Source organism: Triticum aestivum, chromosome 4B (assembly GCF_018294505.1).
Source record: "Triticum aestivum cultivar Chinese Spring chromosome 4B, IWGSC CS RefSeq v2.1, whole genome shotgun sequence".
NCBI classification, from domain to species: domain Eukaryota; kingdom Viridiplantae; phylum Streptophyta; class Magnoliopsida; order Poales; family Poaceae; genus Triticum; species Triticum aestivum.
In genome coordinates, this window is record NC_057804.1 from 493,352,505 (window position 1) to 493,368,730 (window position 16,226).

Below are 16,226 nucleotides of genomic sequence, written 5' to 3' on the forward strand. Positions count from 1 at the left end.
AATCGGTACCACCGAGATGGCTTGCCAACTCTGTGTTGCCTTATTGCTTCACTTTGCTCCCATCGAGATGATGCAATCGGTGCCACCGAGACGAGGTTTTCCCTAAGCCCTTGCACATTGGCTCCTATGAGTTATTCCCGTCGGTCCCACCGAGATTCCTAACGTTCATGTTTTTACACAGGTCGGTGCCACCGAGATTTCTGATGGTTGCCATCGAGTTGGGTCAAAAATATGTAACAGTTGGATTTTGTCTGGAGGCTATATATACCCCTCCACCCCTTCCTCCTATAGAAGTGCCATCAGAACGTGTTTACACTTCCACCATTCATTTTCTAAGAGAGAACCACCTACTCATATGTTGAGATCAAGATATTTCATTCCTACCATTTGAACCTTGATTTCTAGCCTTCCCCAAGTTGCTTTCCACTCAAATTCTTCTTCCACCATAGCCAAATCTTTGTGAGAGAGTTGAGTGTTGAAGAGACCATCATTTGAAGCACAAGAGCAAGGAGTTCATCATCAACACACCATCTATTATCTTTTGGAGAGTGGTGTCTCCTAGATTGGTTAGGTGTCGCTTGGGAGCCTCCGACATGATGTGGAATTGAACCTAGAAGTTTGTAAGGGCAAGGAGATCGCCTACTTCATGAAGATCTACCTGAGTGAGGCAAGTCCTTTATGGGCGATGGCTATGATGGGATAGATAAGGTTGCTTCTTCGTGGATCCTTCGTGGGTGGAGCCCTCCATTGACTCGCGCAACTGTTACCCTTTGTGGGTTGAAGTCTCCATGAACGTAGACGTATAGTAGCACCAACTATCGGAACCACGCCAAAAAACTTTGTGTCCCCATTGTGTTTGCCTTCTCCAAACCCTTCCCTTTACTTATGTGTGCTATGTCTTACATTTTGCTGCTATACTCTTAGACTTGCATGTGTAGGGTGTTACTTGACTTGTCATAATTGCTAAAATCTACCTACAACTAAAATTGGTAAAATGTTAGGTTTTATTTTGTTCAGTAGTCTAATCACCCCCCCCCCCTCTAGATATACTTTCAATCCTACAAGTGGTATCAGAATTTTGGTCTTCGTAAGCCTTGGTTTTCATTGCTTTGGTGATCATAGCCTTTGTTTCACCTTCTCCTCGACCTGACGGGGAGCTCGGTGGTCTGCGCATCGTGGTTCGGCGAGGCGCGCAGGCAGGCGGCGTTGCAGGGCGGCAGAGCCCACTGGTCAGCCGCTGACACGATCAGCAGCACCCATATGGAACTGGCGATGAGAATCAAAGCAATTTCACACACTCCGAGTTGATGATCGAATGTGTTCTTACGTTATTTTTTTTCCTTTTTGGCACGTTGTAATTTGTTGAGAGATAATGTGCAAAGGTAATGACTAAAACATTGGACATATTTAAGCAACTTGATGTGCTTGAAATTGTAACGATCCTCGGGGTTTGATTTGGTAGTCGGTCATTTATGAGAGCCCAACGCATTATGAATTTTGTTACCAGACATCAATGTTAACATCTATAAGGGCAACAACATAACATGGTTTCTTCTCGAGTTTAAAAACGAGAACATGGATTTACTACGGAATGGGGTTAATATTGAATGCAATTTGTCTTGTCCTATAATACTTGGTATGCCTTTCCTACGAACCATAGGCGCTATTATTAACATGAAAGAGGCAAATATAAGGTTCCAGTTTCCATTAAAGAAAGGGACGGAACACTTCTCAAGGAAGACAACTAAACCATCGCATGAATATATTATTAGAGCTGCCTATGGAATTAATTTCGAAGATGACAATACTTGAAGCAATGCATTACACCTAGTTAAGGGCGTAAAACAATAGCGCTTCTTGGGGAGGCAACCCAATGATGTTGGGGCTGCTCCGGTGACGCCGTGCTGCGACGGCAGCTTGCAGTTGCTCCGGTGATGCTGTGGCGGCACCGGCGTGCCGCGAACCAGTGCTCCGACGGTGACTCAAGTGCTGTGACGGTGGCTCGAGTTGCTCTGACGATGCCATGCTGCGACGGCGGCTCGCTGCTCCGACGATGCTATGGTGGCGGCTCGAGCTGCTCCGACGATGTTGCGACGGTGACGCCGTGCTGCGACGACGGCTCGGGGATGCTCCGGCGATGCTGGGACGCCGCTGCCGCGCTGTGAACCAATGCTGCGACGATGGCTCAACTGCTGCGACGGCGGCTCGAGCTGCTCCGGTGATGTTGCAACAGTGAGGCCGTGCTGCGAGGCGGTGCTTGGACGGCGACTCGGCTACTCGGACAATGTTGCGATGGCGACGCCGTGCTGCGGGGTGGTGCTGCGACGGTGCCGCCGTGCTGCTAGGCCGTTGCTGCAAACCAAGCGGCGACACTCTGGCGGTGCTCCGATCTGGTGCCGTCGGGATGCTATCATGTTGTGTGAGCTGCTTGTGGAGGCCCGTGCTCCGATATGGAAGACGATGACTGGGTCGTTGGTGTGGGAGCACGAACAGACGACCACAATTGCATGCATCCAATGGCTGACTAGGCGAATGTTTTTCCGCTGGATGCATCCGGATGGCGCCTAGCAGCTGCAACATATATTTTCATTTTCAGGTGTGTTTTTATTGGTCCGGTGCATTTTTATGCCTTTTTTATTATTCTATATTTATTGGGAGAGTCAGGAGTAGTTTTGGGGCCAAAAACAGGGGAGTCTCGTAGCGAACTAAACAGTTTGTTAGCTCTTCTCTCATGGATTAAATGTCAGCGTGATAGTCACGTCCTAGGATCCTGATAAATGCCACAAGTGTGGCACGAACATATGGCAGCTTCAAACGCTTTTTATGTCAAGTTTAGTCATGCGAGGATGGCAACTTCCATACTTCCGTTTATTTTTTAGGTTTGTTCTTTTTTTCGAATGGCAACTTTAGTTGTACAAAACGCCAAGACTGGTGTGCTTCGTGCTATACGTGTGACACTTATCATTTGAAAGTTTTATCCGAGGTCTATGAAATCATGATCCTGGTTCGTTTTCAAATTATCTTACTTCTCATTATTAACGTTACTCAAACTCAGAGCACCTCTAAAAACGCATTACTCAAAGCATTATAAAGGCCTTCGTGCACTATACGTCTATCTTCCGTCCTGACGGAACCTGCATCGATCTGCACTCGGCCAATCTTCTGATGGAGTTCTATAGTTCCACCAGCCTCGAGTATTTCAGCAACCACTTTTTTCAGAGCGAAACAAACGTTGAAGAAGCCATCGTGACGAAAACCAGGCAACCTGACCACCTTCAGAACCTGGCCTTCCACGCTAGACCACTCCTTCTCGATGGCCACCAGACTCACCATGTTTATGTCGCCATCGCCGTCGCCGTACACCACCTCCGGGTTCCCCGTGAAGCCGTCTTCCCCGTACACGAACGTCTCCGGCGTGCTGACGCCGACCCCGATGACGCTGGTCACCGGCACCATCGGCGCCGGGAGCGCCTCCCATGCTGGCAGCACCCGCGTCACGTACGGCCGGACCCCTTCCGGGAAGCCGACGGCCTCGAAGAACTCAGCAATATTGTGTGCAGTGTACGTCACGTTCTTGGTCACCACCAGCGGCCGGTCCCCGAACACCGTCGGCGTGGGCAGGCGCCAGAGCGCGCTCTGCTGGCTCCGCGCCAGCCGGACCCTCGACGGCCGCGCGACGTTCGGCAGGCCGTAGTCCGTGCCGGCGGCCAGGTCGTTCATCCCCTCCGAGAAGCCGCCGAGCGCGGAGGCGACGAGGACGACGCGCTTGACGAAGCGCCGGCGCCAGGCGAGCGGGCGGCCGAGGAGGAACTGGTACGCGAGCGCGCAGCCGAAGCTGTGCGCGACGACGACGACCGGACGTCCCTGGTTGAGCGAGCTCGCCCTTTCGACGAGGCGCGTGAACTCGTCGAAGTTGCAGGCGCCCTCCGCGGACGGGTGGCCGCGCGGCGCGACGGAGTAGCGGAAGTCGTACGGCACGGCGAAGAGGCTCTCGCCGTCGCGGTAGCCCGCGGCCTCCAGCTCCCGCAGCAGCGGGTCCCACCTGTCAGTCCAGCAAGCCAGATCGTCACCAAAACACTGTATCACACATTCAGACTTGTGGACGACGAGGAAAGCAGAGACTGAAACGATCGAGTGGTTGGGAGGTCAGGCTCACCCAATTAAGCCGCGCGTGGAGCCGAAGAACGGGACCCGGGTCACGACGCCGGCGACGTTGCCGTAGTCGTCGGCGACGGCGTCGTAGACGAGGCTCATCTGGTCCACGAAGCACGGGACCTGGCGGGGGTCCTGCATCGCCGTCTGGTTGATCGGCCACAGCCGGAACCACCCCTTCCCCTTACGCGCGCCGCAGCCGGGCGCCGGCGGGTCGTACGCCGCCGTCAGCTGCGCCTCGAGCAGGTTGGAGCCGTACCCCGGCACGAGCACGACCGGGTGCAGGCTCTTGACGTCGCCGGCGCAGTAGCTCCGGAGCGGCCGCAAGGCGCCGAGGAGCACGGCCACGGCGACGAGCCTAGAAAGATCCATGTGAGCGATATTTTGCGACAGAGCAGAGGCATGAGCCACCAACAACAGGGGCGGTGCTGTATTCTATACCCCCTATATAGTTGTGAAAAACTTTGAATGCTGCTCGTTGGATGAAGCCAATCCGATGGTATAAAAATGGCAAATCCGAGCACTACTGGTCGTTGGATATCATCCACTAGATTCTGCCACATGTATAATCTAGAAGACTCCATGGTTGAATTTAGGGGTTGTTTGGATTCCACATGAGTTTTGCCACACTTGCCTTAGTTGAGTTGCTCAAATTGTTAGCCACACTTTAGCTTGCCTAAGGGAATCTTGCCACACTTTTTATGTCTATGACATGTGGGGCTCACTGCTCATAAAAACAAATCCTTGCTTTAGGTGTGGCTAGAACCAAACATCTACCTAACTTGGCCAAACTTGCCTAAGGTTAGGTGTGGCAAAGTGTGGCAAGGTGTGGCTAGGAACCAAACAGCCCTTAATTCATGACTAACTTTGCCACAACTAAGCTTAGGCAAAGTTATTAGTACTTCAAAATGCCACACTTGCCTTAGTTGAACCAAACACCTACCTAATTTGGTCAAACTTGCCTAAGATTAGGTGTGGCAAAGTGTGGCAAGGTGTGGCTAGGAACCAAACAGCCCTTAATTCATGACTAACTTTGCCACAACTAAGCTTAGGAAAAGTTATTAGTTCTTCAAAATGAGAGCCACAAGTTGGCAAGCCTAAGGGAATCTTGCCACATTTTTTGTGCGTATGTCATGTGGGGCCTTAGTGTGGCTTGCCTAAGGTGTGACTTAAACCAAACACTCACCTAAGTTAATCAAACTTGCCTAACCTTACATTCCACTAAATTTTGCCACATGATAGAATCCAGAAAACTCCACATGTAGAAGCATAATGCACAAACCACCAGAATGTCATGCGTGCAATGCACGTGTACCTTACTAGTATTATTAGTACCAAAAAAGGAGAACAATTCAGCCGGTGCCATCGATCTCAGCCTGTCAAATTACATCAATTCAGACGCTTGGCGATGCTTCTTCCGCAAAAGAATTGTCTCGTGGGTCGTAGCTGATGTGCACTGCTGTGAACAGCAACTGCAATCAATTGCTACCCAGATTCCATCACCAAGACAATAACATAAGTATCAACCTTTCATGAAGGTTGCTGAATATAATCGCCTGCCGGTAAAAAAAGATATATAATCTCCTTAATTTTACTTGTTTATTGTACCTAGTATACACTTTACACGGATCAGTAAATTCTTTACCCAGATTCAACAGGTCCTCTATTGATCATTGACACACAACCATATAACCAAATAAATCTATCCACACCCTGTAACAATAGAACAACTTTTAGCAGCCCTGCTGATCTCTCCACTTGAGGTACAACAGCCCTGCATGGTAGTGGGTGTAGGCTCCAGCAACAACCAAGACATGGAAGAGCTGGTGGCTGTGCCCAGCAATGTCAAACTTCCCAGGCATCCAGCGTTCAGGCACCCGAGTCGCGTACACCAATGCTCCAACTCCGTAGAACAGCCCCATCAAAATTTCATATCCGGTAGTGATCAATGCTTCTGGTTGGTGCCAAAAAAGGATCAACTTGTGAAAAACAGGGATCACACCTGATGCTCCCATGCCAAAGAAGAGGCACGCTCGTATAGTTCGGAATTCCGGGTTCTGGAAGACCGGGAGCAGAGAGAACGCGATAGTTGCTAATCCTAGAATAGTTATAAAGCTGAGGTACAGGTTGCAAAAGAAAGGATGACACATGAAAGAGTAGTATACTGGAGGGTAGAAAGAAGTGGCGATAAGAGCTGCAATGCCCGCATAGTCAAGCCGAAGCATGATATATGCAAGGCGGCGAGAGTGGCAGGACAGAAGGTGGCATGTGCTGCTGGCAAGAAGGCAAAACATGGCTCCTCCCAAGAAGGCAAAGAATGGCCACCTAGAGATCGGCCTAATAAAGTGTGGTGCAATTACGGTTACAATATCCTCCTTCATGCTTTCCTGCACAGATGAAAACAATCCTTGTTATATCCTTGTTATGTGACAAGTTGTCAACACACAGGTTAAAAAGACTGGTTTACATGAGCGATGCAATGCGAATGTTGATCTGCACAGAAGTTAATGAGGATTGGATGAATTCAATGGAATATAAATAAAAAGGCCCTTGCAATGCTCCTACAGTGGTCGGACCCTTCACCGGACCCTTGCAATGCCCCTTTTTCTTAAAAGAGACCCCAAAACAGTGCAAAGATATCGAATTGAACCATATTATTGTTATATGTACTCTGTATAGACTGTGTGTGTACCAACAACAGTAAAGCCTTACGTACGCCTAAAATAAACTTCGAGGTAAGTACATACTCCCTCCGTCTGGAAATACTTGTCGGAGAAATGCATGTATCTAGATGTATTTTAGTTCTAGATACATTCATTTTTATGCATTTTTGCGACAAGTATTTTCGGACGGAGGGAGTACTAAACAAAGGTTCTGCATCTCATAAGCTGGTTTTGATGCTACAGATTTTTCCGGTAACCTACCGGGAACTATTAGACTTCCACAACAACAACAACAACAACAACAAAGCCTTTAGTCCCAAACAAGTTGGGGTAGGCTAGAGGTGAAACCCATAAGATCTCGCGACCAACTCATGGTTCTGGCACATGGATAGCAAGCTTCCACGCACCCCTGTCCATGGCTAATTCTTTGGTGATCCCCAACGAAATTCTTTTGGGTTTCATCTCCATAGGAGTGGCTGAGTTTTGATGTTGGCTTGCCAAGCCTATCACAACTTCCTCCTTTACCCGGGCTTGGGACCGGCTATGTTGAGTAGACTTCGAGGATTATATTCTAACTGATAACTATCTAGAAGTCAAATCTTGGCCAAGCATCAAACTGTCTTAATTTAGTCAGAAGTCAGACAGAATTACTCACAGTGGACATAGCTAGAAGAAACTAGGTAACTAAACAGCTTGAATTTGATAGTCCAACTCGTAAGATTTTCCTATTAACTGTTGTAAGGAGGTTAGCACTGCATTTCTGAAGTTTTGAACCCTTAAATAAAGCACAGCGATAGTGAGTAAAAAAAGCACTAGATAAGTTGTTGACTACTTACAAGAACAGAAAGATTAGTTTCATTGGAATGGGTAAATCTGTCCGGCAAGCAATTTGAGAGTAATTCCAAGAGACGCCAACGAGATAATGACGGAAGCACATCGATAGAATTCCATGAGCTTCTCAATTCATCCTTCATCTTTTGTAGATCAGAAAAGTGAGGTAATGAAGGAAGGCATGCCGCAAGCTCTGCCTGAATCTTATGAAGATCAGCATTCCTAAGTATGTCAGGTAAATTCTGCAGGCTATGAAGATCCACATTTGGAACTTTTGTTGCAGTGTATATGGTCAAAGAAAGGAAGATGAAGAATCCAATCAAGTGCCTGAAGTGGACACAAAGAAATAGCTTTATTAGATCAGAGATAATCTAGCAAATTCATAATTCTGCTAAATCATATCGGCAAAATAAATAAATAAAACGAACAGGGGAGGGGCCCTGTGAAATTTTATTAAGGTAGAAACGACCGTGAGATACCATGTTCAGTCCTGACAGGATTGAACCCTAGTATGAAAGGACACACCACCAAATTCTCTCCACATCGGCAAAATAACAAAAGGTAATATCACCCAGAAGTTTGTAGTCCTAATTTCCTAGTATTCATACTTCACCATTTACAGCACATAGCTCGCAGAAGAGGTTAGTGGTTAACCAAACTCAGTGTTACATAATGGCGGTCAAATCGTTTGGTTTCCTTTCTACTTGATAAGATAGGCAAGCAACAAAGACTAGAAAAGACACATTTGAAGTCCATGGTTCAATTAAATGTGTGACCTATTGAAATTGAAAGGGACTTCTTTAATTAGTTGGTGGGCAGTGGTCTTGATAAAATTTAAAAATTAAGTTGGTTGTTGTCTCATCTTGCTTGGCAATGAACAAGCAAGGGCCACAACAAATGCTTCAAAATTCAGAGTTGTGCCACAATGCATTCTCAGTGCTGAATTTGTTTAGGCCTTTTCTTACTCCGGAATTAATTTGAAACTTAAGTCGAACTGAGCACATTTCAAGCCAGGGTTAAGTGAATAAAAAATCAAATGGTAACATGGGAAATCAACAGGACACAGCTTCCCTTTTCATGTCATAATTACATAGCTAATGAAGCCATAATTACATGGCTAAAGAAACCGTACTAAGAAGCACACCCAAAAAAAAATTTGCAGGTAAAGCACCAGATACATCGTTCCAATTTTCAAACTAGAAGCACACAATATGTTAGGGGATTAATCCGCTGTTCCATACATGTCCGCACGGTATAATAAAAACTAGCCTAAGGAAAACAATTGGATTGAAAAATAAGATGGGGGGATGAGCAAGAGTACGCACGTCCAGACGTTGAGGGTCTCGTTGTGGATGGAGAAGACGGAGAGGAGCACCTGCGGGAGCGGCCACTCGCAGCGGTAGTAGCGCAGGATGTACTCGTTGTCCCGCATGTAGGCCGGCAGCGCCCGGTAGTCGACCAGGCCGTAGCGCCGCCCCTTGCCCTGCTTCCCCTTCCTCTCGTCCTCCAGCATCGGCCTCTCCACCTCCGCCTCCTCCTCCCACACCGCCGCCGCCGTCGCCATCGCCAGAGGGCCGGGGAGAAGACCGCCGGAGAGAGAGCGCGACCCGTTCGGCCCGGGTGTTATGCCGCCCCGTCCGAATATTCGCCGCACGCGAACGCGACGACGCGCCCGCTGCTTGTGGTTGGTTGTATCGCTTCCCTCGCTCGCTCGGCCTGGGTTGCGTCGGCCCGTCGATCTCGGCGAGGCGGCCGCGCCTCGGTGCGTCCCCTCCACCCCAGATTTAGCAGAGCAGCCTCTGACGGCACGCCGGGTCGGCGTGTCCGCCTTGGCGTTTTGGGTGGCGTGCCATGGGGACGTACGAGTGCGACCCGGTGCGTTGTGAATGAACGAGAAGGAGCTTCGGGCGTGCGTGCCGACTGCCTCTCGCTTTCCCCTCTTCGGGCGTGCGTGCTTGAATTCGATGGAAGGAAGGGTGTGGGTGGCTGGACCGTGCACGTACGGTGCCGTCTCACGGATCCGACGTGCCCATGCGATTTCCGGCCAAAAGAGGAAGCAGTACGAAGCGTGCGGGATTCTTGAGTCGTCGCATGCAAGGGACGTGTTGGCCAACCTCCCGTCGTGCTCACGGAAAATGGTTACGCGATTTTGACGTAGGCCGACTGTGCAAGTGCAAGTGCAACAAAAGCCCGTGAGGTCATGTTTGAGCCATTGGTTGCTGTCTTTCCCTAATCTATGATTATCTATCCCTAATAATAAAGCAAATAGTGCTTTTGGCGGTATGTTATAAGATTTGCCCCGAAGTTGTCAATAATTACCTCCCATGCTACCGGTATAATCTCCCCTAATAATAATAAAGCGATTATTACTGCTTCTGGTCGTACGTCATCGACATTTTTGCGAAAAAGTCCTTTTATTTCTTTGAAATCAACCCGCACTCCCTATTTAAGTGGCACTCTGGAAAACGTTTCGTTTTTACGTAAAAACCACTGCATTTGTTGGAAATTATGCACGCGACCCTTATCTCTTATTGGACTGGCTCACCACCGCGCGTACGCTTATCCTGCCGTTCTTCACCGCCGGGCACGCGCCGCCGCTTGCCGCCAGCGTCGACCCATGTTAAAGGCTGGTCGCAGCGGAGGCCTCGGTAGGAAGATTCGAGGCGGTCTCGGGCGCGACGGGGAGCTGCCGGAGCGCACGGACGACGGGGGCTCGTGCAGGAGGCGAAGACCGACGGGGAAGTTCAGAGGGGCGGCTGGTGTGGCCAAGCTAAGGAGGCAGCGGTCTGAGCCAGCTTGAGCGCACGGACGACAGCTCTGCTTGCTGACATCGGCCGAAGGCGGACGGGGCTGGCTCGCGAGATCCACACGGGCACGAGAGGAGACTGGAGGAGAGGGCCAGGCATGGCTTGGCGGGCGCGAGATGAGGCTGGAGGAGAGGCCGAGGCGTGGCTTGGCGCCTACCAGAGCCACGAGGCCGTCGCCGGCGGCGTCGGACGTCCAAGTCAGTCGCGGCAAACGGCCGTTGCAGGTGTAAGGACCAAAGCAAGGCAACGACACAAGGCCGGGCATCGGAGTAGAGCAAAGGAAATAAGAGACACACACAGAGGAGGGGAGAGGGACGAGGGATCTAGCGGCGGCGCTCGCTCCGGTGGAACGTGGGGCGCCAGCAACTTTGGTGGAGGCTTCACATCTGCGCCTGTGTGACACTATTGGCAGATCCGGCGGCGATGCTCGCGCTCGCTCCGGTGGAACGGGGGAAGCCAACAACTTTGGGTGTGGAGGCTTCACATCTGGGCCCGCCTCACACGATTGACACACGCCGGCAACCTGGGAACGAACCTCGCCTGGGCAGCCAGCTCACAGCGCGGCTAATCCCGCTGGCTGCTTGGTCTAAGAATATCGGTGGAAGCACCGGAATGAGAAAGAGAGATGGAGCGAGAGAAAGAAGATGGATGCAGATGCTTCTCGGTGGACACAGACGAATGGATAAGGATAAGCTAGCTAGCGGTGGAGGTACACGTTGATGGTCTGATGGGTGTTACGTGCCGGTCAGTAGGCCCCAAGCCCCCAACATTGTTTTGTCAGCCGGTTATAGTATTTCTTTTTCTAATTTTTGCGAGGGGATTATAGTATTTCTTGCGCTTGGGCCAACATTTAATCTTCCAAATCAAACAAACCTTCCATTAAAAAACTACATGATCAAAATCATTAGAATTCAAATCTTTTGATAATTTGATAAAATATTTTAAATGAATTATTAAACTCTCGAAGAGTATGTAAGGGCATCTTCAACACCGAGCCTCGAAACGACCACAACCGTCCGGACCTCATGGTCTAGACGTGTTTTGCCATTCAATGCGGGTCTATATCGGTCTGTCGACCGGTCCGGACTTACTTTCTCCCGCAATCCGAAAACAAATTGGGGGCTTTGCGGGCATCCGAACCGCTGTCACGCTTGATTCTATCTGCCATGGCCCATCCAAAAAATCCTCCTTTGCCCATGTCCCTCCCACCCGAAGTGGCCAGCGCCGCTCCAAAGCATCAATCTTGCATTCATGCCGGCTCAGAGCGACGCGACCTCTCAATGGCCCTTTGGCATTGAAGCGGCGCCGGAAGAGAATGCAGCCCACGCTATTTCCCGGTGCACACTGCAACTCCACGTTCAAATGAGAACTCATCATTCCGCCTCCCTACAGTAAACATGCGCGGTTGTCGAAGAACCTACTCCGGCGCCACAGGTTCGTTCGTCTACTACCAGCCATTAACCACCTCGTCGCTTGCCCTGTCATGCACCGACTATTTAAACTCCAACCCCAGTCATAGACGCATCAATCCTCCTCCTCACCGCACCACGACCATCATGGCCTCCTTGAGCTCCAAAGCCATCTGGGACAACCTCTCGTCCGACCAAAAGACTGAGATGCCGCCATTGCTGCCGGTTTGCAGGCCGCCAGGCAGACGGCGGTCGGCGCTGCGGACATCCCAATGGAAGATGTGACCGATGACGGGCGACGCCACCCTCCTCGCCGGTCCATGCCGACATGCCCGTGTAGGAGGCCTTGTTCCGACGGGCTCAAGCCGGCCAGGAGTACAACCTCCACCTCCTCAATGAGCTTTGGTGCGCGATGGAGCAACTTGCCACCGGCACGGAGCGCCAGACATGGACCAGGCGGAGGAGAAGGCGATGGTCGACTCCTATCGCACGGCCTACAAATTCCGCCGCGGCCATTGGTGGTACCGCCAGCATCAGTCGGAGATAGAAGCGGTCTTCAAGGAGATCGGTGAGGCGGACGACGAAGTCTATGGAAAGAGCGAGGACGAGGAAGACGTTGCTAGCCCCGCCACGCCCGCGCCTCGCCGCCACGACCACGAAGCCGGCACGTCCAAGGGCGCTGGCGACGGCGAGGAAAAGTATATCATGGGAGTTCACCGGTGCTCGGACACCAGGAAGGCCACTGCCCTTTAGCTCCAGCTGAAGCCAAGCTTGACGGGCTCAAAATCGTTGGCCAATTAGCCGCTTGTAGGCTGTGGAGGCGGAGGTGGAGTTTTCAGTTCCCAGGGCTCATGGTCGGCCGGAAATGGGCAAACGGGTGTTGGCGGACATTTAGACTAGGTTTAGAGTACGATTTAGTTCAAATATGTCGAAATGTAATTAGTTTGTTCCGGTCTATATGAAAAGCATCTGGTTTTGTCTAAAAATTATTCAAGTACGAATGAATATCATCCGGTTTGTTTTAATATCCATCAAATTTGTTGACTTTCGTTAAATTTCTTCCGAAATGCAACCGGACATATGCGGATAGCTTTGGATGGTTGTCTTCTGCACCAGTGTCCGTGTGCTGCCCCCCGCCCCCCTCCCCGGCCACATGCGGACGGATGTGGTGTCCTTTTTGCAGGTCAACGTTGAAGATGCCCTAAAAATCACATGTATGTTTCTCCCGCTAAAAGACTATCCCATGCATCTGTAAGACTCAGATTGTATGTTTCTTCTAAAAAAACTATTCCATGCATCACTACTCTTTCCTTTGTTAGAAGTGCAGAGCTTAAGCATGCGTCAATGAAAGACGTTAGGGTGACTTCTCACATGAACACTTTATAATCCAAATAAGTGAAGCGTAGTGACATGTGAAGTAGGGTTTTTCCAATTTTTCCACCCGTTGCAACGCACGGGCATTTGTACTAGTAATAATAAAGCGCTTCTTGCTTCTGGTGGTACGTCATCGGCCGCATTGGGCTTGGGGAGGGGTCCTATTCCCCCCTCTCCCTTGGCCGGCTCACCAAGGGGGACTTTCCCCCCTTGGTGGCTGCCCTCTCCTCCTCCTCCTCCAACCTATATATATTAGGGTTTTTTACTCTATTGCATACACAGTGTTTCGAGTCTCCTCTAGTTCTTCTAGTTCATGTTCTAGTTGCCCAATTAACGCTTGGTTAATCCTCTTGTCCTCATAATTAGAAGCCTAGTGTGGTTCTAATCTCCCCCCTTTAATTCTTCGGTGATGATTAGCTCTTGACGGCGAAGCGTTGCCAGATTGTGAAGGCTACACGCTTGCAACCAAGTAGAGAGACCATGTTTTCGTCTTCGATTCGAGGGACTGTTTCTAGGCGGTATGAGGGATCGTTCATCGACGGTTCGAGGGACTCCAAGTATGATCTACACCAACACGTTCTTCTTCTGCTGCAACTCGGTGACGGTAACGATCGTGATCCCAACCCGTAATGCATTTTCATATTGATCTTGGGTGATCGTAGGTGATAATATTTTTTTCACTACATTTCCAACAGAACCAACTTGGGGAGGAATCCTCCTCCCCTTTGGTACGGTGAACCATAGATGGAGCCCAAGCTAGGACTACTCTAGGGTGGAGCCTTGTCCCCCAATGGTAATTGAGGCGCCCAACTATAGGTCTTCTTAAAGCCCATGGGGCCCTACCCCTTGGGCCAGCCAAGGGGACAACCCGCTAGGACTCTCCATAATATTCCAGATGCTTACAGAACATTTTGGAATCTTTTGGGGCCTTCTATATAATTCCAGGATGCCACTTCTAGGACACACTCCCGAATTCATCCAGAAGCATCAAGAACTCTTCTGGAACCCATTCTCTAATTCTCCTATATCTCCTGGTACTGAAATAAATCACTAGTCGTTAATATGCAGACATGACTCGGAACACCTTCCAATTAATAATTAATAGCGGGATCTGGTCACCCATGTTAATTCCCACACATACACGAAGATCTTCATCCGGTGAACCTTTTGTTTCCGTATACACTTCCCCTTGCTTCGTGATATATTTATAAAAACCGTGGCCAGATAGTATTTTAGTAATCAACACATTGATCACTATGCTTGTTATCCTCGTTGCGGGTTTTATTCTTTTTCTTATTTTCGTATTCTCGTATCCCTTTGATCACTAACACTGTGTCTGGCCAGATGGTAATGGATATTGTAATTCCAGTCTTGAATCATGAAGAACCTTGACATACTTTTCCAGTGTACCTGTAAGATACCTTTATGATCTCCTTGTTACGAAAAAAATTTGGCAACCCCAAAGTAACCATCCAGTATGAAGGCCTACAATATTCTCATGGTCTAAGATGTATGTAAACATTAACTCTTTATATGTTAATAATGACAACTAAGTGACGATGTGATCTCACATTATATCATAAGTATTCGGTCTATCCAACACCACCGTTCTGCTAACAAGGTGTTCTCATCATTCTTGGCGGCCTTGTTACTTTCAATGCCCATGATCAGGAAAACATGATTATCAATAATACATGAGCTAGTCTTAGAGGAGAGACTAGAGATCTATTTGGCGTTTGTGTTTCCACACATGCAACTGAGTTTTCCTTTGAATTTCGCATTCAGGAACATTGCAATTTGAGCACAGGACAACCAATTGATTTTGTGGAGAAATTACTCTCTCTCTCTCTCTCTCTCTCTCTCCAAGGGCGGTATCTCACCGTCTTGTCGTCGACCATTGCTCCACTAGACACCATGCCTGAAGGAAATATGCCCTAGAGGCAATAATAAAGTTGTTATTTTATATTTTCTTATTCATGATAAATGTTTATTATTCATGCTAGAATTGTATTAACCGGAAACTTGATACATGTGTGAATACATAGACAAAACACTGTATCCCAAGTATGCCTCTACTAGACTAGCTCGTTGATCAAAGATGGTTAAGTTTCCTAGCCATGGACATGAGTTGTCATTTGATTAATGGGATCACATCATTAGTGGAACGATGTGATGGACAAGACCCATCCGTTAGCTTAGCATAATGATCGCTCCATTTTATTGCTACTGCTTTCTTCATGTTAAATATATATTCCTCCGACTATGAAATTATGCAACTCCCGGACACCGAAGGAATGCCTTGGGTGCTATCAAACATCAGAACATAACTGGGTGATTATAAAGATGCTCTACGGGTATCTCCGAAGGTGTTTGTTGGGTTGACATAGATCGAGATTAGGATTTGTCACTCCGAGTATCGGAGAGGTATCTCTGGGCCCTCTCGGTAATGCACATCATATGAAGCCTTGCAAGCAATGTGACTAATGAGTTAGTTATGAGATGATGCACTACGGAACGAGTAAAGAGACTTGCCGATAACGAGATTGAACTAGGTATGAAGATACCGATGATCGAATCTCGGGCAACTAACATACCGATGACAAAGGGAATAACATATGTTGACATTGCGGTTCGCCCGATAAAGATCTTCATAGAATATGTGGGAACCAATATGAGCATCCAGGTTCCGCTATTGGTTATTGACCGGAGAGGTGTCTCGATTATGTCTACATAGTTCTCGAACCCGTAATGTCCGCACGCTTAACATTCGATGACGATATGTATTATATGAGTTATGTGTTTTGGTGACCGAAGGTTATTCAGAGTCCCGGATGAGATCACAGACATGTCGAGGAGTCTCGAAATGGTCGAGAGGTAAAGATTAATATATTGGAAGGTTATGTTCGAACACCAGAATGGTTCCGGAGTGGTTCGGATATTTTTTGGAGTACTGAGGGGTTACCGGAACCCCCTGGGGAAGTATTGGGCCT

The 16,226-nt window shown here is 48.9% G+C and overlaps 2 protein-coding genes across 4 annotated transcripts; both read right to left on the reverse strand.

Moving 5' to 3' along the window:
• Positions 1-2,944: 2,944 nt before the first annotated feature.
• On the reverse strand, positions 2,945-4,674 carry LOC123092897 (lecithin-cholesterol acyltransferase-like 1). Its single transcript, XM_044514750.1, has 2 exons — positions 4,157-4,674; positions 2,945-4,042 (listed from the first exon to the last, which is right to left on the reverse strand). Exons 1-2 carry the CDS (start codon positions 4,522-4,524, stop codon positions 3,052-3,054), a joined length of 1,359 nt encoding a protein of 452 aa, XP_044370685.1. The 5' UTR covers positions 4,525-4,674; the 3' UTR covers positions 2,945-3,051.
• Positions 4,675-5,709: 1,035 nt separating this feature from the next.
• LOC123092898 (heptahelical transmembrane protein ADIPOR3) lies at positions 5,710-9,935 on the reverse strand. Of its 3 annotated transcripts, none has more exons than XM_044514751.1 (3): positions 8,972-9,935; positions 7,652-7,973; positions 5,710-6,539 (listed from the first exon to the last, which is right to left on the reverse strand). In XM_044514751.1, the coding sequence occupies exons 1-3, from the start codon at positions 9,208-9,210 to the stop codon at positions 5,886-5,888; spliced, it is 1,215 nt and encodes a 404-aa protein (XP_044370686.1). In that variant the 5' UTR covers positions 9,211-9,935; the 3' UTR covers positions 5,710-5,885. The 3 variants fall into 3 exon arrangements, with proteins under 3 accessions (XP_044370686.1, XP_044370687.1, XP_044370688.1); XM_044514752.1 differs by having other exon boundaries at positions 9,022-9,259; XM_044514753.1 differs by lacking the exon at positions 7,652-7,973 and having other exon boundaries at positions 8,972-9,228.
• Between the last annotated feature and the right edge of the window lie 6,291 nt (positions 9,936-16,226).

Excerpts from the sequence above, each read along its gene's own strand:
- LOC123092898 (XM_044514751.1), bottom strand. The coding sequence starts at position 9,210 with ATGGCGACGGCGGCGGCGGTGTGGGAGGAGGAGGCGGAGGTGGAGAGG. Across the intron at positions 7,974-8,971 it reads GAGACCCTCAACGTCTGGAC|GCACTTGATTGGATTCTTCA; the intron begins GTGCGTACTCTT and ends TGTCCACTTCAG. Across the intron at positions 6,540-7,651 it reads AAACTAATCTTTCTGTTCTT|GAAAGCATGAAGGAGGATAT; the intron begins GTAAGTAGTCAA and ends TCATCTGTGCAG.
- LOC123092897 (XM_044514750.1), bottom strand. The coding sequence starts at position 4,524 with ATGGATCTTTCTAGGCTCGTCGCCGTGGCCGTGCTCCTCGGCGCCTTG. Across the intron at positions 4,043-4,156 it reads TCCACGCGCGGCTTAATTGG|GTGGGACCCGCTGCTGCGGG; the intron begins GTGAGCCTGACC and ends CTGGACTGACAG.